This window comes from Odocoileus virginianus, chromosome 32, assembly GCF_023699985.2.
Source record: "Odocoileus virginianus isolate 20LAN1187 ecotype Illinois chromosome 32, Ovbor_1.2, whole genome shotgun sequence".
NCBI lineage: Eukaryota > Metazoa > Chordata > Mammalia > Artiodactyla > Cervidae > Odocoileus > Odocoileus virginianus.
In genome coordinates this window covers 17,612,965-17,637,842 of record NC_069705.1, presented here as the reverse complement: position 1 = coordinate 17,637,842, position 24,878 = coordinate 17,612,965, and the positions used below count along the sequence as shown (strand labels likewise).

At 38.9% G+C, this 24,878-nt stretch overlaps 2 protein-coding genes across 3 annotated transcripts in view; one reads left to right on the top strand and one right to left on the bottom strand.

Moving 5' to 3' along the window:
- Window positions 1-22,573, bottom strand: part of GTF2E2 (general transcription factor IIE subunit 2) — a 79,971-nt gene extending 57,398 nt beyond the window's left edge. Inside the window, exons 1-2 of the mRNA XM_020879072.2 lie at window positions 22,318-22,573; window positions 17,933-18,096 (exon numbers count right to left, since the gene is read on the bottom strand). Coding sequence (XP_020734731.2) covers window positions 17,933-18,096; window positions 22,318-22,340 — 187 coding nt within the window. The 5' untranslated portion in view covers window positions 22,341-22,573. The remainder of the gene's footprint in view (window positions 1-17,932; window positions 18,097-22,317) is intronic.
- SMIM18 (small integral membrane protein 18) lies at window positions 2,079-9,087 on the top strand. Of its 2 annotated transcripts, none has more exons than XM_020879075.2 (3): window positions 2,079-2,179; window positions 8,039-8,117; window positions 8,559-9,087. In XM_020879075.2, the coding sequence occupies exon 3, from the start codon at window positions 8,593-8,595 to the stop codon at window positions 8,887-8,889; it is 297 nt and encodes a 98-aa protein (XP_020734734.1). In that variant the 5' UTR covers window positions 2,079-2,179; window positions 8,039-8,117; window positions 8,559-8,592; the 3' UTR covers window positions 8,890-9,087. The 2 variants fall into 2 exon arrangements, with proteins under 2 accessions (XP_020734734.1, XP_070316038.1); XM_070459937.1 differs by lacking the exon at window positions 2,079-2,179 and adding an exon at window positions 6,494-6,688.
- Window positions 22,574-24,878: the final 2,305 nt, after the last annotated feature.

The following is a 24,878-nucleotide window of genomic DNA, read 5'->3' as shown; positions in this document are numbered from 1 at the left end:
ATTTATCACCAATTACATCCATTTCTGCTTATCAATGTAAAACAAATAGGTATTGGTCAATGGGAATTATTAAAAAGTATGATCCCATAACTATTTTAAAGTCAACTTCAGAGATATATTGGAATAAAAAATGTAAGCAGTACCACTGTATAAACATGAAAACTTTAAAATGACAGCAGCATGATACAAGGAGCAATTTATATAGATCATTTGGTTCAGAACATATACCATTCTGTTGCATATTTACAGGCAGAAATCTGAATGCTACCATTGCATCACAAATGCATTCTACAAGTCATAGGTAGCAAGAGCGAAAAATTCATTGTAAATACTAGGAAGACATTTCAGAAGCACACATTCTATTAGCAAGGAATCAGATCACATGCTATAAAGTTCCCATGTGGCTGATCCACAATGGAAGAGGTTAAATAAAAGCAGGGAGAGTCAATTTCTGGCACCAGTTTGGTAATAATAATTTAAACAAAAGAATGCATTAGAATAACCGCAAGTCAAATGGAACAACTGTCAGAGATCCAAAAGAACAGCTTCTAGAAGGCAGCATAATATTCCTTTGAGATTAGTTAGTGAAAAGGCTTTATTGAATATGATTTTTTTAGACTAAAATGAAACCTCATATGCAATTTTCCTTTCAGAATAACTGCTACAACTTTAATATAACTTAATTGACACATTAAAGTCTACTTTATGTTTTCTGAAATAACATTAAGAATGCCTTACAGGTGTGCCTTCACATTTGCTATTTCAATTATGATATACTTCCTATGTAGTTCATTTTCCCAAGGTGTTCAGGACACTCATAACAAACAGCAGTAACTAACCTTCACTGAACACTGACTATTGCCAAGAGTCATGCTAAAATGGTTTTCTCATTTAATCCCTCCCAGAAATCCTATTTAAAAGGTTTTTACGGTCTCATTTTGAACATAAGAAAACAGACTAATAAGTGGCAGACTAAAGATTCTAATCCAGTGGTAAACTGTGAAGTGCCTGGTGTAAGAATCATTAGTCAGCATTTAACACGATTATTCCATTTCCAACTGGATATTTTATCAGAAAACAGGAATTCATAAATACATATTTAGTGAATTCTTATTGAAGTAATACATTCATCCTATAATAGTAAATAAACAACTAACTGGGAAGACTATGAATAGCTAAGGACAATATGCTAAGGATAAGCACCATGCAAATGGTCAATCATGAAGCATATACAGTTTTGTTTACAAGGTCTCCAGTGCTTAACGCCAGGAGTAGTAAACAATAATTATTAGTTGACTGAACAAATGAACGTAGTAAGATTATTTCCACATACTCCTTTACTAGTCTTAGAAACAAATGTGACTTATTCAAAATTTTAAAAAATAAGTCTGCACAGCAAGCACTAACCCAGCCTGCTGCTGTTCTAATGGCCACTCTCACAGATAAAACCTGACTGTTACACTTAGACCACAACTCTAATAAACCATAATAGAAACATCATTCTATCTCTAAACATCCAACTGAGGGTTCTTTTGCAATTCAACTTTCCCAGACGGTTTTCTTAGTATCGCTGATGTACCTTCCAAAGTTAACCCTCTCTCAGCTAGTAGAGATAAAAACCTTTTTTCTTTTTCTTCTCCCTCAGAATTTCATCTACAGCAAACTACCACATGGAAATAATCCCTTCCAGAGAGTCTGATTTATAGAAATGGCAAGTTGAAAGAAGAGAAAAGAGAATATCATTTATGAGATTACATGCACAACTCGTGGAGGAAACACTACGCTGGAGAACCTGGACTGCTGGTTTCCCAGGTTACTGCCTCTCTGGAGATTAGCTTCTAGCCTGAGCCCTTAAATAACCACTGAAGGATCAGAAATTCTACAGCTAAACACCAAGGAATCATCAATTTGTTACTCACAAATTCCTATGCAGAAATTTAGCTTAAAAACAACAACAAATGAGGCCTAAAGAGGGGGTGACCGCTGAGAACCCAGACAGCTCTATTCAAGCTTATGAATGATTTACTCGGGTGGCAGGACTTAACGCAAATGAACACGGAGGGAACCGTCAGCTGCCTGTGGCTCAGCCAATAGAAGCGCAGCTCCATCTCAGCTGTGCACCAGAACGCATTACAAACAGACGGTACCATCACTTCAACTGCAGCCTTTCAGACGGGAGGTAGGTTTCCGCGATCTTTTCATTTAATAATACATGTTCTTATGATACAATGTGAATATTTTACCATAATACCCAAGCAGAAAGCTTTGTTCCTACTGAAGACCAAAAAAACCTCTATTCTTGTCATTGTCTGGTAGAATTTTATTATGAAAATATGAAGACTGCCTTTGCTATTTGACAAGCGCCCTTACCATCTGTGCCTTAATGGAAAATTCATGACATTTTCTATGAACCTGATCTATATCCAGACCTTAGAGTAAGCCATATGCATTTGATATTAAGAGATTACTTGTAAATTTCATTTTCACTGAGCTATTTCATTTCAGCAGTTTGGTCTGTCTTAACAAAGGATTTTTCTTGAAGAATCTAGACTAAAAGCAAATCCAGGAGTAAAGCTTTCTGATTATACATACAAATTTAAAGCATTTATATTAAAGTCTGTTATATTTTTGAAAATATGAGAATATATTCAAAATTGTTTTTATTTGATTTTAAGTGTAGGTGCAGAGAAGGCCAATAATGACACTGTGATTTTTATATAAAAATAAAAAGACCACAAAAGTGCCATTACTAGGCTGCATTATACTGTAAGCAACAAGATGATTTTCAGAGCCAGAGCTTTAGACTTTCATACATTTTAATTAAAATAATTTCCTACAGTCAAATTTTAAAGTCTATATTACTGTAACATACAAGTCATGCTATTATTAAATAAAAATCTACTTAATGTTTCATTTTTAGATGTCACAGAAATATGTATACAAGTCATGCTATTATTAAATAAAAATCTACTTAATGTTTCATTTTTAGATGTCACAGAAATATGTATTTATCACAGTATTTCAATATTACAGTTATTCTTAAACTAATCTTCAAAAATAAATACACAGTAAATCTTTTTTGATAAACTACATTTTAAAATGAAAATATGTCCTAAGAAGAATTGGTTAAGGGAGGGAGGAGGGTACCTTTTGAGGTAATAAGATTAGTTTCATAGCTCAGAGCCATCATTCATGTCTGCTAAGAATTACTATCAACTTGCTGACCAAATTTCAAATCCTATATGAATTTGAAATATTCAAACATGAAAATTTAACTATTTAGTAAATGCTAGAGTTCTAAAATATTACCTATATATACTGACCTAAAGATTCAACTTCTGCCCTTTTCTTTGCTGGTAAATCTATTTTAAATTTTAAAGGTTTTTTTTCATAATTTTTATTCCTTCTCTAATAATCAGTGTTCTGTCAGCATGAGAAAAGTATCCCCTACAAAGCCCAAAGGTTGCTGAAAGATTTCTCCATACTCAGTACAATGTGGTTAATTGCTTAGGAAATATTCTTGCTTGCTACCCAAAGTAAGAGAGCTCAAAAACAGTCTCAGATCAAATAAAAATAAATGTCAAATAGAACAGTTAACTCATAACTCAAACTTCAGACAGAAACTCCTACCTCCCAAACTGTCTTAACACTATACTCAGCCTACATCTTACTGGTAACTGTCTATAGTTATACAGATAGAGGATCACTGCCATTTCACCTAGCTAACTAGATATATGGCCCACCCCAGGCAGTTCCAGAGTTGGGTGAGCTATTCTTTATGTAAAAGCTATTACGATTAATTGATCATATTTCAAAGAGATATGCTTTTAAAGGCACCACAAAATTCAATTCAAGGGCTTTTTCCATAAATAGAACAACATAACTTTACTTCAATCTGGCATTTCAAAGGCTCCAGAACAGTTCCAAGTCCTATACCCGTAAATACTTCACTAGGGCCTTAAAATGGGAGGAAAATTAGGTGGAGGGAATTTATATTTAAAAAAACTAAAAATTATCTATATAATTATATATGTTTGTATAACCACCGTTTCCACCTTTGACTCTCTTCTCTCACTTTCTCTAAGGCACGTTTACAGCATTTGCTGCATATAAATTAACATTTTAATTTCAAAAACAGTATCACAATACAAGAAAATCCTATTGGTAAATGACTTTCTACATATCCGCGTGCATGCTAAGTCGCTTCAGTTGTCTCTGACTCCATGCGACCCTATGGACTATAGCCCAGGCTCCTCTGTCCGTGAGATTTTCCCAGCAAGAATACCGAAGTGGACTGCTATGCACAGGGCATTTTCCCAACCCAGATATCAAATCCATGTCTCTTATGTCTCCTGTACTGGCAGGCAGGTTCTTTACCACTAGCACCACCTGGGAAGCCCCTCTACATACATATCTAATTATGTCTAACTCATCAAAAATTTAGATTTTACCCTAAACACACAAAATTATTAGAGTTCCAGTGTACTATGAAAGAATAAACCACATTACATGTAAGGTGGAAAGTAAATCTATATTACAGGGCTTACTTTTTCCAGGTTATGCCCAGAAGCTAACTGAAGGGTGAATGTTCTGAGTTGCTCATGAGTTAACACATTCACAAATGGCAAACTGTCATCATTCACAACATAAACCTGCTACGTATATACTCTGAAAACTGCTTAGATACCCATGACAAAAAACTTACAAGTTCCCTTGGAGGTGGCATATACATCTATCCATAGTCACCATTCCAAGAATAATTATTATAAGCATGTTTGCATGTGGATAAAGTACGCAGTCTAGTTAAAGTCACAATGCACTAATTCTGTTTTAGAAGTAATCTAAACACAATAAACTATTAAAAGCCAAAGGCAAGGAGTAATTCTGGCTTTGAATAACTACATTCAAATGGTTCGAAAACCAAAAGATTATAACAAGGTACACCTTGACAAGTTTCACACACATCCCTATCACCTGACTCTACTCTGCAACCAACCCCGCAAGTAATCATTGTTATTAATTTCTGTATATCCCCAAGATTCCTGTGCAGATCCAAGTAACTAAAAATACATATTATTTCCCTTTTTCCTCCACATACTGTCCTGCACTTTGTTCAGTTAACAACATATCCTAAAGATCTTTCCGGGTAACTACAGTCAGGCATTCACGTGTAACATTTGATTGTGTGACTATTTGTATTAATGTAACCAGTAGAACAGTTCAACAACAGGTACAAGTTAGCCTCAAGTAAGTGAATGTAGTGTGTGTCTCTCTGCCCCCTTCTCTCCTCTCCTTATCTCTCCAGTCCCATCTCTTTCCCTCCCTGCCACTCTTTTTTTTAAAGGGAGAAGGGGACCCGAAAATTTTTTAAGCAGTTCACTTGCACTTCAAAAATAAACAGAATACAAAGTTCCTTAAGCCAACTTTCTAATCATTCTAAAATTTCATTTTGAAATAATAACTTAATTATTAAGTCTTTATAATTTCTCCCCAGTCTTAAAAAGTCACCACAAATTTAAAAAGACTTACTCATAATAAATAAAAATACAAAGGAGTAAATTCAGTATAATTTCAACCAGGTATGACTTATACATTTTACACAGCCAATTTCTAGGAGAAAAAAAAAATTAAAAGTTTGATATGTTAGGGAGATAAGATTATAAATGACACTTTTTTTATTTAAAATTGCTAGAATAATGTTTCTGCTATCAGTCGTAAAAAACAGAAGTTTAAATTAATTATTAGGATAGGTTAGATCTGAGAGGTAAGATGTGGAAACTGCGTCACTCTACTCTCTCCTCCCTCCCCTGCCATTATTCTCCCTGCAGTCAGTTCTAATGTCAGATTTAGAAAAGAAACCTCCAAATTTTAAAAAGGAATCACAACCTGAAAGGCCTTAACACAACCTGAATCACAACCTGAAAGGCCTAAGGAATACTTTTATCTGTGCTAGAGAGGGCTAGGTGGGCCAAGGTAAAATTACTAGATAGGGCTCAAGCAATTCCTCCTGTTTTTAGGCATCCACATAAGACACCCTTACCCCAATTTCCCAAGGCCTTCATCTTCTTCCTCTCCCTCTCCTCTATTAGCTCTGTTTTTCAAAAAGAACCTAAAACTCACTCATACTGAAGCAAAAATAACTTATAATCTGTGTTACCCCTCCAAGGAATATCTGCATTTTAGCAGTGCTAAAAATTCAAAAGGATTTTTTTTCATTATTCAGGCATTTGTGCACACGCATACCTGACACTACTCTATCAGCAAGTCTGGGTCAAAAGGAGGTAACTTGTCTCCCTTTGAGTTAACTTCTATAGGTTACTTGGCTATTTGTGAAAAAGGTGCTAAGATCAGAGGCAGCAACCGTGCAGAGGAGGAAGGGTAGGCTATCAGGACCTTCACACTGCACAACCCCAGCGTACACTGTATTCTATCTGAAAGGCACGCACCACACACCAGACGTGACTGATACTCCTGGAGCTGTGCAACGCAGAAACCCTGTCTTCTAATACAGTGTACTTGGAAAAGAAAAAACCAAAAGATAAAAGAGTAACGTTGAAAGGCTGGGTCTCCTGACACAGTCTGAAATCCCACTGGACAGAAGAGCCTAGGCTACAGTCGCAAAGAACAGGCGTAACAAATCAAAGAGTGGAACACAACTAAGGGACCAAATAACCACCACCACAAAACTGTAAGTTACTCAAATACCCATGTGCCAGACAATGTGTTTTTGTATCTCCCATAAGCAATTGATTCAATTAATGTCCATTAGTCTCCCGTCTCCCATTTCAAGATGAAAGGTCACCAAGCATCATAAAACGGAAGAATTCTTAAATCCAACAAGAAAAAATGAACTTAAACCTTTACTTTTGCCCTCGGATCATCAATTTAACCTTCAAAATACACGAAAGAAGGAAGGAAGGAACCAAGTCCATCTGGAGGTGAAATGAATTGCCAAACAAATAAGATTTAAAAGAAAAGAAAAGAAAAAGCTTAGAAAATATTGGTTTATTAACTGCAAAGTTTTAAAGTTCTATTTATAAGGAAAACAGAAAACTAAGGAATTAAACTGTTACATCTGAGGGGGCAAGGGGCTTAAGCTTTAATCTTTTTTGGTGTGAAAATGATACTGCAGTTATATTTAAAAAAAGAGTCCTCACCTCTTAAGATATACATACTGAAAAATTCCTAGATAAAGTGACATGATGTCTGGAATCTGCCTCAAAATACTCTATGGGATGGAAGTGGGCAGAGATATAGACTGGCCAAGAGTTGAGAAATGTAGCTGTGTTATAAGTATGGGGTATTTACCATACACTTTCACACTACCTTGAAACTGTCTATAAATGAAACATACTCTCACACACAAGTTATCTCTAGCACTTAGAAAAGTATTTGCTACACAGCAGGTAATCAATAAACACCTATTTACAAGAATAAAAGTCTACTTACAACCATGTAGCGAAGAAAACCACACTAAATAATTCAATTCTTTCATAAAAGAAAGCATAGAAACTGACAACAGTCACTGAATTTAGGGAAGTGGGACTCTGGGGTTTTATTCTCTCATTTCAAAAAGTTTCTTAGTATTTATGTATTTTAGAACTTCTTTCAAAAAGCTTAAAAAGATTTTTTTGGAGATTAAGATAATAAAAAGTCATTCTTTATTTTTAATACTATCAAATCTTCAATCCTTACAGTCCCACTTAAGGCCCAACAAGTATCAGGTCAACAAGAGCAAAGCTCAATGCAAGAACAGTGAAACTTCAACTCCCTGGCTAATTTTGTGAAATGGAATAAAAATTTAATAATACATACCTGTGGAATGCTGAATCTGCCTGGTTTTTTTTCTTAACTATTCCTGTCCATAGGCCATTTAGGTATTACGAAACATTTAAGATTATCATATGGGTATATATATATAACAAAAAAATCCTAAGATTAAGGTCTCTTCATAGGCAACTTTACTCTAAAACTGTATTATCCTTATTCTGAAAACTGTCATTATTTGGCTTTTCTTTCTCTACTATTTTTCACTCAGCCATTATTTCCTGATTCACATCACCTGTCTTGGAAGTTTAAAGGCGTGGAACTAAGGCAGAATACACTGAACCAGGAAGGTGAGAAGGCTCTACAAGGGTATGAGAAAAGCTTTTCTGGGGCCAGTCTGAAGAACACAACTCTAAAATGCTAAGTTTTGGTTTTCTTTTTTTTTCTTTCAAATAATAGTTCTGTGACCAACGGTTTAGTCAAATTTTAAACCAATTCAGCTGCCTTTTTTCTCCCTCCATTAGCAGTTAACTTCTACATATGAATCTTAAAGATAAACACTTGTCTAACAAGTGATATATATAAAAACAAAATGGTATGGTTTATAGAATTTTATACTCTATAAACATAGAAATATAGAAAAAATTTAAGAACACTGTTTAGGCATTAATTCTGACAGAAAATAAGGAAGATTCACACAGTCTATATAAACTAACAAATCTTAGAAGTGAGATTTTAATTGACAAATTCGTTGAGTTTGGTTACATATATTCATTTTCTACCTTCTATAGGTTCAAAGGAGAGATACAAGTAGAGTCTCTAAGAATGGCCTCACTGAGCTCCAGCCTCTGGAACGAAACCACTACATCTGTTTATCAGTACCTTGGTTTTCAAGTTCCAAAAATTTACCCTTTCCATGATAACTGGAACACTGCCTGCTTTGTCATTTTGCTTTTATTTATATTTACAGTGGTTTCTTTGGTGGTGCTGGCTTTTCTTTATGAAGTGCTTGATTGCTGCTGCTGTGTGAAAAACAAAACTGTAAAAGACTTGAAAAATGAACCAAACCCTATTAGAAGTATGATGGACAACATCAGAAAACGTGAAACTGAAGTGGTCTAGTGCTCTACACAGAATGAACAAAAGCTCTGAAAACAGTCTTCAATTACTGAGAAAAAAAAAACTTCTGAGACCAGCTGTTAAAATATTGACTATGAATAATTAAAAGATTTCTACTAGAAGGGAAAAACAAGCTAAATATGCACTTTTTGTGTATCTATTTCATTAAATATACAATAAAACTTTGACAAATGTGAATAATTGACCAACCTGTTTAAAATGACACTTCAGGGAATTCCCTGACAGTCCATTGGTTAGGACTGGACGCTTTCACCGCAGTGAGCCTGGGTTCAATCGCTGGCTGGGGAACTAAGAACCCACAACCTGCACAGTGCAGCCAAATAAACAAATTTTTTAAAATAAAGTAAAATGACACTTCAAAAACTGGATTAGATTCTTAGAATTCAATACTAAGCATTAAAAGGTAAACTAGAAAACAAAAGAAAGGCTAATGATCCCAAAATGACTTATACCTAAACAAACCATGTGGACTAAAAATCAGTACTGTCATTACTGTGTTTTGATAATTAAAATGCTACTTAAAATGCTTATCTAAGTCCAAAGAAAAATATTTCCACTTACATGTAAGACCCTACTTATTAAGCAGCAATATTTTCTAGTTAATCACAGACAACTTACATAGTTTTAAAGACTTAAAGTTTTAGGTAGAATTAGTGTCAAAGACTCAAAATACTCAGCAAGGTCCCAAGGACACTTGCATACACATTTCACAAAACCAACTTACTCTTTAGTAAGAAATTCATGATCTAAGATGAGCTATTTTCAAACTGAAACTCACTAGCACACCTCCTAATTTCACTTCTCAAGTTTGTCCTTTCATTATGCCTCTCATATTCACACTCTCAAGAACTAAGATACCTTATTGCATTAAGAACTAATGCAAAAAGACTGCTAAAAATGTCAAAACATAGGACCACTTAACACTTGTTAATATGGCAGTTTTATTACTTGAAATGCCAAAGGCTGTACAGTATTAAATTTTATAACCCTGATACTATTTCACTACAAGCCATGAGCAAACCAAAGTATGGTTTTAACCACTAAAACTGCCCTTAAGCCAGAAACATCACCTCTGGAAATTTATTCTGACAACTTAGTTCAAAAGAAAAAAACTCAAGATACAAGGATGTTTACAACAGCATTATTCAAAATAACAACAAAAAAGGAAGCAACAGCCTGTAACTAAATGTGTCACATCAACTTAATAGATTAAGAAGCTACTGAAAATTATGGCAAAATAGAAAAAATTTTACATGTGAAGTGAAAAATATAATTTTCAATTTAAAGAGCCCTACATGTCAGTGTGAAATCGCTTATCCAGAGTATTTATATATTTTAAAGTCTTTATTGAATTTGTTACAATGTTGTTTCTGTTTAGTTTTGGGCCACCAGGCATGTAGATCTTCGCTCCCCGACCAGGGATCAAACCTGTACCCCCTGCATTGGGAGGTGAAGTCTTAACCACCAGACCACCAGGGAAGTACCCAGAGTATTTATTTTCTATATTTTTCTTCTAACATTAGAAACTAACACAAAACACATAATCAACTTTCAAAGGACTTCTGAAACTTAGATATACAAAATATTTTGGTAACCAGGAGCAATTCTGAGGAATTGTTAAAATCACATTTTCATAAATTGAAAAACTTGGGGTCTGTGCCATAGATAGGAAGCATACAGGTCCTTTAATAACTAGACTTTTTGATCATGAACATTATCTTTTCCCTATCTTACTCTGTAATTTAACTCGTTCAAAAAATATGTATTTCGTGCTTCTATGTGAGAGTGATTAGGTTACGACAGCAAACAGATAAATCATGGCTCAGTGGGTAAAGAATCTGCCTGCAATGCAGGAGACACAGGAGATGCAAGTTCAATCCCTGGCTCAGGAAGACCCCCTGGAGGAGGGCATGGCAACCCACTCCAGTATTCTGGTCTGGAGAATCCCCATGGGGAAAATCCTATGGACTCAGGAGCCTGGCAGGACTACAGCCCAAAGGTTTGCAAAGAATCGGACATGACTGAGCGGACTAAGCATGCACCATCATGCAATTACAGCAGCACAAACAGCTTTGTCAGAAACAGGGAGTGCTGTGGGAATTCAAAGGCTAAACAATGAACACAAATTGGCAAGTGGGAAAGACTTTTAGGCTAAAACCTAAAAGAGAAACAGGAGCTCACCAAAGGAAAGAGGGAGGAGGTAAGAAAGAATGTTCCATGAAGAGGAAATATTATGACCAAAGACCAAGAGGCAAAAGAAAGCCAAGCATGTTGGAGAGGCTACAGGCCAGTGACACTAGGACCGAGCATAAGAACAATGAGCTCTCAGATTCATCAGCAGAAGATCACTGACTGTAGTGAACAGAATGGCCAGGAGAGAGGCTACGCCCGGAGACCTGGCAGGCAGCTGACCAGGCAATCCAGTGACAGTGACCCAAGCTAGGGCGGTACGGCAGTCTTTGGTGTTCACACCCAGTATTTCCAGCTCCCCTCTCATTCAGCACATGGACACGGTGGGGTATATAGCCCTGTGATGAGGTCCGGTCAATGAGCTGTGAGAGGAAGTGATGTGTGTCACCTCCAAGTGCTACTCTCTCAGTCGTGTCCGACTCTTTGCGATCCCACGGACTGCAGCCCGCCAGGCTCCTCTGTCCATGGGATTCTCCAGGCAAGAATACTGGAGTGGTTGCCATTCCATTCTCCAGGGGATTTTCCAGACCCAGGGATCGGACCCAGGTCTCCTGCATCGCAGGCGGATTCTTTATCACCTGAGCCACCCGGGAAGTCCAAACCAGAGCATTTAAGTGCCAGGCAAGATTCTCCAGAGCTCTCTTCCCCTCGGTCAGCAGCTCTTCCCCTGAAACCAGCATCTGAAGTACCCCTACTACGCCAGCTTGGGTCCCCGAGGGACTGTGAGGGGTTAAGGCCCCTGTCAGCACACGGCAAACATATGGTATCAAACAGAAACAAACCTTCGCTGTTTTAAGCCACTGGGGTTTTGGAGCAAATATATTCTTGCTCAGACGCTCGGTTGTGTCCAACTCTGCAACTCCACAGACTGTAGCCTGCCAGGCTCCTCCATCCACAAGATCCTCCAGGCAGGAATACTGGAGTGGGTTGTTATTTCCTTCACCAAAAAATATTCTCAAGTAGATAAAAGAGACTAGTTCTAAGAGTAAATTTCTGCTAACGCTTAAAACAGTTTCTAAAATTTTGTTTGTGCATGTGTGTTCAGTCATTCATTCACGTCCAATTCTTTGAGATCCCATGGACTGTAGCCTGCCAAGCGCCTCTGTCCATGGAATTTTCCAGTCAAGAATACTGGAGTAGGTTGCCATTTCCTTTTTCAAGAAATCTTCCCAACTCAGGGATCAAACTCAAATCTATGTCTCCTGCATTGCAGGCTGATTCTCTACCACTGAGCCCCTTTTGGGAAGCCCAAAATGTTCTTTACTATGAATGAACTCAGTCTGAATTTCATTAGGGACTTCTGACAGTCCAGGGGTTAAGACTCCCTGCTCCCTATGCAGGGCCCACAGGTGGGATCCCTGGGCGGGGCACAAGACAGCCAAAAAATTAAACTTAAGAACAAAAAGAATTCTGATTTAAATTTAACTGAAAGAAGAGATAACCAAACCTAATGTATGTACTAGTAAGAATGATAAACCGGCTTTGATAGAAAGATTGGCTCTGCTTTAACATCAGTTACTAAAACAGTCTGAAAACCACATAAGATGAAATCAATAAAGATTACTACTGCTACAGTTTGAGGTAAGTAAATAATTTCTGTTGTGAACTAAGTTACACTGATCTAGTTCTCTAAAAAATAAAATATTAAGAGTAAACTAAACCCAAAATAAGCAGAAGGGAAGAAATTATGAAGTAGAAATAAAAAAAATTTTTAAAAACCAGAAAAAGAGAAAAAGCAATGAAACCAAGAGTTAGTTTTTTATTTAAAAAAAGATCAACAAAATTGACAAACCTTTAAGTGAGACTAACCAAAACAAATAAACAACAACAAAATTCCTAAAATCAGAAACTAAAGTGGAGAGGGATAGCACTGCTGATCATACAGAAATCAAACAGTTCCAAGGAAATAGTCTGAAAAGCTTTGGACAATGTAGATGATGAAATGGACAAACTCCTAAGAAAGACACAGAGTACCAAAATTTACTCAAGAAAAAGAAAATCTGAACAGATCTATAGGAAGAAATCTCTATGAAGAGCATCCCACAAAGGAAAGTTCAGGCCCAAAAGGCTTTCCATGTGAATTTTATCAAATATTTAAGAAGAAATTTTTATTAAACCTTTCCAGAGAACAGAGGAAAAGAGAATACCTCACAAATCATTTTATGGCCAGAAATACTCCAACAGGCACAAAAAAACTACAGACCATATCATATCCCTCACGAATAAATATACAGAAATCCTGTACAAAACATCAACAAAGTGAATCCTACAACAAATAAAAAGGATTATAAACCACAACAAAGTAGAATTTATTCCAAGAATATAAAGTTGGTTTAACATTTAAAAATCAATTAGCATAATATCCACATTAATAAAGAAAAAGAACAAACATGATGTCAATGGATGCCCAACAAGCATTTAATAGTAGCCACTACACATTTATATTAACAGTTCTCAACAAACTAAACAGAAATAGAGGGGAGCTCCCTGCAGCTAACAACATATTACATGAATATTACATGAAAGACTGAATGCTTTCCCCCTAAGATTAGGAACAAGGCAAAGATATTCCCACTTACTACTATCAGTAGCCAATACTGACAAGAAAAGAAATAAAAGGCATTCAAACTGGAAAGCTGAAGTGAAAATTTCCTGTTCACAAATGACATGATCTCACATGTGCTTGTGCTCAGTCACTGCGCCACACCGACTGTGCAACCCCGTGGACGGCAGCCCGCCAGGCTCCTCCGCCCACAGGATTCTCCAGGCAAGAGTGCTGGAGTGGGCTGCCGTTTCCTTCTGCAAGGGATCTTCCTGACCCGGGGACTGATCCTGGTCCCTGGATTGGCAGGTAGGTTCTTTACTGCTGGACCACCAGGGAAGCCCCAATCTCACGTAATTCGTAAAACTTCACACCAAAAAACTAGAAATAATGAGTTCAGCAAAGTTGCAGGGTTCAAGAACAATGTACACAAATATAGTTTATTTCTAATAGTAGCAATTAACAATCCAAATACCAAATTAAGAAAATAATCTCATTCACAATATAAAAAAAATTTAGAATTTAATAAAGCAAGACTTACACATTAAAAACTACAAAGCATTGCTGAAAGAAATAAGAAACCTAAAGAAATGCAAAGACAGCCATATTAACTGGCTGCAGACTTACTATTGTTAAGGTAGCAATTCTCAAAGCGATCTCCATCAAAATCACAAGTGACTCTCTCACAAATGAAAACAAGCTGATCCTAAATTTATATGGAAATGCAAAGGATCCAGGAGAAACCAAAACAACCTTGAAAAACATAACAGGGCTGAAGGACTTATACCTCCCAATTCCAAAATGTTACCAGAATGCTACAGCTATCAGGAGACTGTGGTACTGGCATCAGTTCAGTCGCTCAGTTGTGTCCAATTCTTTGTGACCCCATGGACTGCAGTGCGCCAGGCCTCCCTGTTTATCACCAACTCCCAGAGTTTACCCAAACTCATGTCCATTCAGTCAGTGATGCCATCCAATCATCTCACCCTCTGTCGCCCCCTTCTCCTCCCGCCTTCAATCTTTCCCAGCATCAAGGTCTTTTCCAATGAGTCAGTTCTTCGAATCAGATGGCCAAAGTATTGGAGTTTCAGCTTCAGCATCAGTCCTTCCAATGAATATTCAGGACTGATTTCCTTTAGGATCGACTGGTTGGATCTCCTTGCAGTCCAAGGGACTCTCAAGAGTCTTCTCCAACACCATAGTTCAAAAGCATTAATTCTTCAGCGATCAGCTTTCTTTAGAGTCCAACTCTCACATCCATACATGACTACTGGAAAAACCACAGCTTTGACTAAACTGACCTTTGTTGGCAAAGTAATGTCTCTGCTTTTTAATACGCTGTCTAGGTTGGTCATAACTTTCCTTCCAAGGAGCAAGCGTCTTTTAATTTCACGGCTGCAATCACCATCTGCAGTGATTTTGGAGCCCAAAAAACCTAGTCTGTCACTGTTTCCACTGTTTCCCCATCTATGTGCCATGAAGTGATGGGACCAGATGCCATGATCTTAGTTTCCAAATGTTGAGTTTTAAGTCAACTTTTTCACTCTCCTTTTTATCAGGAGGCTCTTTAGTTCTTCTTCGCTTTCTGCCATAAGGGTGGTGTCATCTGCATATCTAAGGTTATTGATATTTCTCCTGGCAATCTTGATTCCAGCTTGTGCTTCATCTAGCCCAGTGTTTCTCATGATGTACTCTGCATATAAGTTAAATAAGCAGGGTGACAATACACAGCCTTGACGTACTCCTTTACCTATTTGCAACCAGTCTGTTGTTCCATGCCCAGTTCTAACTGTTGCTTCTTGATCTGCATACAGGCTTCTCAGGAGGCAGGTCAGGTGGTCTGGTATTCCCATCTCTTCAAGAATTTTCCACAGTTTGTCGTGAATCACACAAAGGCTTTGATGTAGCCAATAAAGCAGAAGTAGGTGTTTTTCTGGAACTCTCTTGCTTTTTTGATGATCCGACGGATGTTGGCAACTTGACCTCTGGTTCCTCTGCCTTTTCTAAATCCAGCTTGAACATCTCAAGTTCACAGTTCACACACTGTTGAAGCCTGGCTTGTAGAATTTTGAGCATTACTTTACTTGCGTGTGAGATGAGTGCAATGGTGCAGTAGGTTGAGCATTCTTTGGCATTGCCTTTCCTTGGGGTTGGAATGAAAACTGACCTTTTCCAGTCCTGTGGCCACTGCTGAGTTTTCCAAATTTGCTGGCATATTGAGTGCAGCATTTTCACAGCATCATCTTTTAGGATTTGAAATAGCTCAACTGGAATTCCATCATCTCCACTAGCTTTTTTCGTAGTGATGCTTCCTAAGGCCCACTTGACTTCGCATTCCAGGACGTCTGGCTCTAGGTGAGTGATCACACCATTGTGATTATCTGGGTCATGAAGATCTTTTTTGTACAGTTCTTCTGTGTATTCTTGCCACCTCTTCTTAATATCTTCTGCTTCTGTTACATCCATAACATTTCTGTCCTTTATTGTGCCCATCTTTGCATGAGGCTAGACATATGAGTCAATGGAAACTAATTGAGATTCCAGAAGAAAAAAAAAAACTCATCTGTAGTCAACTGATATTCAACAAGGGTGCCAATGCAAGTCAAAAGTGAAAAGAAAGTGGTTCCCCCCTCCAAGAAATTGCACAGGGACAACCGAATAACCACACACAAAAAGATGAATTTAGACTCTTACATTAAAATCACACATTAAGAAATCAACTCAATGGATCACAGGCCTAAATATCAAAGTTAAAACTATAAAATTCTTAGAAGAAAAGACAGGAGTGAATATTTTTATGAGCTTAGGTTAGGCAAAGATTTCTTAAATATGCCACCAGAAACACATGTAAGGGAATTCCACAAGATGGTCCAGTGGTTAGAACTCCACACTTTCATTACCAAGGCCTGGATTCAATCACTGGTCAGAGAACTAAGATCTCACAAGCCACAGCATGCCCCTCGACCTGCCTCCAGAAAAACAACTTTTACAAATCAATAGGAAGACAACTCAATTTTTTCATATGAGCAAAAAACAATCTGAATACACATTTCATCAAAAGACACATGAATGATCAACAGCACATGAAATTTTATACATATTAAAGCCACAATGATATCATTTCACACCCACTAGAAAAGCTATAATCAAAATGGCAAGGATGAGAAAAAAAAGATTCCTCATGCATTGATGGTGAAATGTAATACGGTACAGCCATTCTGATAATTTCTTAAAAAGTTAAACATAAATTTACCACATAACCCAGAAATTCCACTCAGGTCTCTTTCCCAGAGGAAATAAAAACACGCCCACACACAGACTTGTACGTGAATGTTCCCAGCAGCACTATTCATAATAGCCAAAAAGCAGAAATACTCCAAATGGCCATTAACAGGAAAAGGATAAGCAAATTGTGGCATATCCATTCAGTGAAATACCCTTCAGCAATAAAAATGCAATGGAATGCAGATATATGGGATGACACAGATGGACACTGAATAAAGAATCAGCAAACTGAATGATACAACAAAGGATTAGACATCATAACAAAGTGGGATTTATTCCAAGAAAGCAAGGTTGGTTTAACATCTGAAAATCAATTAATATTAATACCATATTAATTAACTGGAGTAGGTTGCCATTTAATTAAATGGAGTAAGAAATGGCAGACCACTCCAGTATTCTTGCCTAGAAAATTCCATGAACAGAGGAGCCTGACAGGCTACAGTTCACAGGGTCACAAAGCCTGAGCACAGCGCAGCACACAGCACCGTATTAACAAAGAGCAAGACCAACATTATCGTCTCAATAGATGCCAGGAAAAACAAGCCACATACTGAAGAACATATTCTGTACAATTTCATTCACATGTAATGTCCAGAAAAGGCAAAGAGACAGAAAGTAGATTATCAGTTATCAGGGACTGAGGTGGGAACAAGGACTGACTACCAATTGGCACAAGGAATCTTTTGAGGGTGATGGAAATGTTCAAAAATTCAGTGCAGTAACAGCTGCACAACACTGTAAACTTATTAAAAATCTTTGAATTATACACTTAAAATGAGTGAACTATAAGGTACGTAATTTAAACCTCAAGGAAGGTTGTTTTTTTTTAAGATAATAACCTAAATTCTAATTACAAAACAACTATTAACATCTTAAGAGCAAAAAACCATCATTTTAGCCCTTATACTTAACAAACTATCTAAGAATCAATACGAATGTTGAACTAAAAAATGAATTTACCACGACTAAGTGGTTCCCTGAAAAATAAAAACAGTCAATTCTACTAACCAGAATTTTGTTTAGAGCCCGATGATCCTCCATGTTCTAGCTTTGCTTTTTTCTTCTTTGATGATGACGCCTCAGAAGACACAGAACGTTTTTCAACTACAGGAGTGGAAAGAGCTCGTTTTTTGAACAGCTCCCGTTCTCTCAAAAGGCTTGGATCCATAATGCTGCAAAGGTAAAAATAAGTTTTTTTAATACAGATTCAAGTCACTCAAATCTATATGCCAAATCCACAGTTCTCAACAAAAGTTACTTCCCAAACAAAATTGCCTTTTATTACTAGTTCTCTAGGACTTTTATTCATTCACTTCCTCATTTACTAAAATTAAAAAAACCTTTAATTTGTGCCTGTTAAGTGCCAAGCACTGCGCTAGGCACTAGCAAAGAAAAACAGGATTATTCTCTAAAGCTCCAGAACTTACGCTGTCCAAGACGACCGCCACTGGCTGAAGTGCCAACTGAGCACCTTAAAAGGGGACAGAGTTGAGATGTACTCTGAGTGTAAAATACACACCAGATTTAAAAAGACTCAATACAGGGACTTCCCTGATACCCCAGTGGTTAAGACTGCACTGACAATACAGCAAACACAGGTTCACTCTCTGGTGAGGGAAGGGAAGATCCCTGAATGGCATGAGGTGCAGCCAAAAAACTAAAAAGACTCAATATAGCGAAAAAACGTTTTAAATTACTGAAATATTTTAAATGGACTATGTGATAACTAGAGATTAATGTAATAATATTTTGGATATACTGGGTTAAGTAAAATATTAATTTGCCCTATTTTTTCTTTTTTCTTAAATTAAGGCCACTAGAAAATTTTAAATTACATGTGTGGCTGACACTCACAGCTCATACAGTATTCCTACTGGACAATGGTGCTTCAGAAGCACTGGGCGGAAATTAGGAGACAGATTTAGCCTCGTTGCAAAAATAGAACCATCAGAATTAGCTGTCAATTAAAAGGTATATTTTCAAACTGGTGGACTATCATAACCAATGATGAGGTTGGATTAATATTTGTTAAGAAATATCTACAGAAAACTCCTGATTTGGAGGGAGGTGGGACTAGATAGATTTCTTTGGATTTTTTTCCGTTTTAGAGTTCAACATTCTGAGCAACTTCAGTACAACCAGAGAAACCACAGGTTATTCAACAAGTATTTTAAAACACTCCTCTCGAAGAATAAGCGGAGATGGCGGAGGAATCTCTCCTCTCTTGTCTGAACTCTCCCTAGAACCCTACGGAGAGTCTCAGAAGTACACAAGATGACTATGTAAATGATTTCTACGCTATTTAGACTAGTGTTCATAAGTTCATAAGCAAACTCTCAGAGGAAATGTAACGGAGCAGGACCCTGTGGTTCTTGCCTCCACCAAGTCCTCTGCCTGCCTCTTCTCTGTGGAAAACTTCAAAGTTTAATCAGAGAAGTGAAGAAACAAAGGAAAACAATCGAAGGAGACTAAATAATAATAATGCAGTCAGTAAGCACAGTCAAGGACCTTGAGCTCCTTCTCAAGTACTACAGATAATATTCTGAGCCATATCCTGTGAGCCTGTCTTACAGATACTCAAACCCAGGTGGGAGAAGTTACTACATGATGACCACACTGTACCCACAACAGAAGCTGCCACAATTCCGAGAACTGGCCTCAAAGAAATGCGAACAAATGGACCCTGGAACTGAAGATTAACTGTACCTAAAGCAACCAAGGTGACGCTGGTCAGACCACTGATGACCAACGTGAAGATGACTGTCAGAGCTGACTGTGCTGTTTTTTATCTATAAAAGCTCTTGCCCCACTGCCAATGGGGGGAAGGGGGAGGGTGGCACAGTGAATTGGCCTTTGGACAGATATATGCCCTCTCCCAGCCTGCTTTATTTCAAATAAGCAAACTTTCCTTTCCTCCAACCTGGCCTGCTTACTGGCTTTTGAGCGGCGAGTAGCCAGACCCCACACACCCTTCTGTGACAAAAAAGAGACTCTTACACTTTGGAAGCTTTCAGGCATGGGGTAGCTCAATGCATATTTTGTAAATGACTAACAAACAGAAGAACATCTTTAAATTGCCTGAGCCTCACTGTTAATAGTTTTACAAGCCTTTATTAAATGTCTTCTGTTTGTGGGGCACTGTACTGCACTGCAGCCTTTGGAAAGTTTTGGAAGATAAATCCTTGCCTTCAAGAAGCTTACGTTTGAGAACATGAATGCACTCAGCACCTCGCTTAAAAAGCAATGAATAAATAAAACGTGACTTAGCATGCTGAAAGTTAAAAACATAAGCACTGAATATCAGTCATGAAAAAGAATGAAATACTGCTATATGCACAATATGGACCTAGAGATTATCACACTAAGCAAAGTTTGAAGAAGACAGACAAATAGCATATGATTTCATTACTTGTGGAATCTAAAAGATGACATAAAGGAACACATCTACAAAACAAAAACAGACTCATAATTGTAGAGAACAAGCTTGTGGTTGTCAAGCGAGAAGGGGGATAGAGAAGGGAAGGGTTGGGAGTTTCGGATTAGCGCGATGCAAACTATTATACAGAATGGATAAACAGGTCCTGCTGTACACTACAGGGAACTATGTCCAATATCCTGTGATAAACCACAATGGAAAAGAATATGACAGTATAAGTTTAACTAAGCCACTCTGTTATACAGCAGAAATTAGAAACACTGTAAATTAACTATACTTCAATAAAATTTTATAAAAGCACTGATAAGAAATAAACTTGTCAAACTTCAGGTAAGGAGAGCAGAATCACTGACCCTGGACCTTGAATCTAAGACCTCCCTAAATTCTGACCCCTAACAGTAACATGACCTAGGGAATCCATTAGACCTCTCTAAATCCAATTTCATCATAAGTAAAATGAGGATACTACCAATGCTGTCTACATCTAGCCCAATTCTAAGAATAAAATGAGAAAATGTGTGTGAAAGTGGTTTTGTAAGTAGCAAAGCTAGACCAACATGTTATTTCAGAACCATTATTTTGACTTGGATCTGAAAAGAAATAACCCAGTGATTATACTCAGGTGAGGAAGGTAGGAGACAGTCTTGGGGGAGGGAAAGTGTATTAGAACAAGAAAGAATTCCCGAACGATGTGGTGGGGGGGGGGGAGGGGAAACAAGCCTAAAACAACAAACACCTGCTGATTTCACCTTGTAAAGACAGATTAACCCAGGCTTTTATAACCACGATTTTAACACAGATTTAAATAAAAGTCTTACAGTTTACAAAGACCTGGATGTTTACAGCATTTGATCCTCACAACTCTACGAGATACCAGGTATTTATGCTATCATACCTGAAGAGGCAGAGTTAAGATCACATAGCTGAAAGTACACAGCCTGGAGGCCAGGAGACTGATTGCTAAACCAGGTGCTCCTGATTCCAGACCTAATATGCTGGTAAAAGCCTCCAAAACAAAAGCGACCTGGGTGGTCTGGGTAAAGTTCAACGGTGCCTAGAACAGAGGGTTTAATGTCTTCCACCTTTTTCTCAGAAGACTACTCCGCACCTGAAGAGTTTCACATGCACTGACCTGTGTGGTAACAGGACACATCAACCTCCCCGTTTTACACTAAACGCACACCACTGCCACAACTCAGAGAGTTCACGTGTTCCCCCGCTGAGAAGCCAAAAGTTCGGCGAAAATCTTTTAACTGCAAAGCCCACATTCCTCCCATTTTCTCATCTGACTTTATCATTTATCCACTTTATCATTTGATTTCTTTCAATCTTTCTACTCTTTTCCTCTCTTGCTTCATTTGCCTGCCTGAGCCTCGCAGGGGTCAATATTGCTTTGAATAGCCGGCAAGCTGAGAATAAGAGACTGCTTACCCCTAAAAAGACAGAAAAGTAGAGGTGGAAGGGGAAAAAGTACCGCAGCGACTTGTTTTGGTAAATATCTTTATAGACTTTGCAGAAAACTATTATAACTCAAGGTTAGGAATCATTCCTAACTAGGCTTCCAAGAGGCAGCTGAAAAAGAAAAAAAAAAAAAAAAAAATCCGTGAAGGAGCACCTAAATCACAGCCTTTACTTAGCTGGGCGCCGCGGTTCCCCAAACTCCACACACCTGGGCCGTGCGGCTACAGCGAATATAAGTTTGGGGGCTCAGGAGAGGCACGACCAGGTCTCCAATTCGAATTTCCCCTCTTTCCAACCCAAAACTTTGCTCACTGACCCTCCGGCCTCAGAAACAATGCTCCCGAGCGGCTGTAACCGGGTTAAGCGTTTCGGGCAGGAAACCGCAGCCCCAGCTCCCCGGGGGATGGGAGGCCGCGTGCCCCCAGGAATGGGAGGAGGCCCCGAAGAACAACAGGCTGGGGCTCCGCGCCCCAAACCCGGCGTCCGCAGCTCCTACCTGAGCCAGGGGGGCCGCCCCATGCACCCCGCCGCCGCCTCCCAGCGCCTCCGCCTGGACCAGCCGCCCACGCCCGCGTGGCTGCCGCTTCGGGCTCGTTGTCAGCGCCTCCACCGCCCGGCACGCATGCCCAGCGCTGCCCCGCCAGCTCGGGGGTCTCCGCACTGGCGGCTGCGGCGGCTGAGGCGGCGACTCTTCCCCCGGCTCCGCCCGCCACTTCCTGATCGGGCAGCTGGAAGCTCAGTCCCGGTAGGCACCGCGGCGCCTCGGCCGCCAAGAAGGCGCATGCGTCATCCCGTGCTCCGCCCAGGTATCGCGGGAGGGAAATCTACCAACTTGGGCGTCCTGATCTCCATGACAACGGGAGGATGACTGGGGGCGGGACGTAACTAGGAATGGAGTCACTTCAGTTCTGTCCCTCAGTCGTGTCCGATTTTTCGCGACCCGGTGGACTGCAGCACGCCAGGCCTCCCTGTCCATCACCAACTCCCGGAGTTGAGTAGCCGCAGCTAAAATGGTGCGACTTTACATTAGATGCCATTCACCGTCACCTAAAATTCGGAGAACATTGTTCCAGCTCTCTCTCTACACACCTGAGTGAAACAATAGACCCAGTGAAACTAAATGACTGGTTCGAGACAGCATAGCTAGCAAAGGCAAATTCTGAAGCAAATTCCGGTTTCTGAACTCCGAACCCCTATCCCTGTAAACACTCACACTCTTAGAAAAGGATTTGGGATTCAGCAGCGGCGTAAAGGGGTAAGAATAAAAATAAACCGGCTAAAAAGACAACTGCCCTCGTCCACAGCCTGCAGTTTACTGGAGAGTGTCCAATTGTGCTGCTGGCCTTGCCTCACTCCTGCAGCCTGAAGCGACCGCATAGTCAGTGCTCTTCTATTTTATAGCTGCCCTTTACTTAATGCTCGTTACTCCTCAAGTTACTTGTGTTTCGGTTTTCACATCTGGGAAATGGGAATAATAAGTGAACTACCGCAATGGGTTACTTTCATTGGACTGTTGTGAAGGTTGAATGAGATAATAAATAAATTTTTAATCAAAATTTGGAAATAAAGCCAAAAGATGATTGTGTAGGTTTGTTTTTTACATTTTTATTGTATTTATTTGGCTGAAGCATCACTTGATACGCAGGCTCCTGCTCTAGTTGTGGTGCAAGGGCTTAGTTGCCCAGCAGCATGTGGGATCTTAGTTCCCCTACCAGGGATCGAACCCACAGCCCCCTCATTGGAAGGCAACCAGGGAAGTCCCTGTATGGCTTTTTAAAATTTATTTCACTCTATAGGATTTTGTAATAAACACACTTCATATTCATTTGACACCCTCAGGAAACATAACTTCATTTGGATAACAATTTATTAGGACTCAAAGGTTTTATAACCCAGGAAAAACTGATGAGGTGTAATGAGGAGGGGCAGTTGTACACTGAAAAAAAAATTCCAAAGCTTAAAATTACATTGTCCTGAGAAACATGAGCCAGTTTTGTATAGATTTATTTTTATTTCATCCCTCCCCCAGTGATTATGTAAGTCCCAATTTACCATGTAAGTCCCAATTTACTCATGGAATCAGTTCTACCATTCTGCTAGCTTCCTTCTTAATGAATGAGAGAATTCCTATAAATGAACAGTGGCTAGACCATATATGCTGATAAAACTCTGGCCCACTAGAGAAACCAAGCCACGACCTCTGCAGCAATCAGCTCAGAATGGTCAAGATTTACTCAAAGGCTGCCAACTTCCCTATTTCAGACATCCTTCCTCCAAGTTCCCCTTCCAGTGTATACTAGAAGCATTCCCCCCCACCAACTTTTTTCCCACTGTAAAGCTTCCCCTCTCCATGATTGCTTTTGAATCTCTGCCAAATGCAAGAGATGGTGGCTGTATCTCTTGCTTAACATTGTAGCAAGGGATGTGGTCTCTGTTCTCATTTGAGTGGTCTTCATTTTTTAGTGTTTAATTGTCGCCCTGCTTATGTAACTTATATGCAGAGTACATCATGAGAAACGCTGGGCTGGAAGAAGCACAAGCTGGAATCAAGATTGCCGGGAGAAAAATCAATAACCTCAGATATGCAGATGATACCACCCTTATGGTAGAAAGTGAAGAGGAACTAAAAAACCTCTTGATGAAAGTGAAAGGAGAGCAAAAAAGTTGGCTTAAAGCTCAACATTCAGAAAACTAAGATCATGGCATCTGGTCCCATCACTTCATGGGAAATAGATGGGGAGACAGTGGAAACAGTGTCAAACTTTATTTTTTGGGGCTCCAAAATCACTGCAGATGGTGATTGCAGCCATGAAATTAAAAGACACTTACTCCATGGAAGGAAAGTTATGACCAACCTAGACAGCATATTAAAAAGCAGAAACATTACTTTGCCAACAAAGGTCCGTCTAGTCAAGGCTATGGTTTTTCCAGTGGTCATGTATGGATGTGAGAGTTGGACTGTGAAGAAAGCTGAGCGCCAAAAAATTGATGCCTTTGAACTGTGGTGTAGGAGAAGACTCTGGAGAGTCCCTTGGACTGCAAGGAGATCCAATCAGT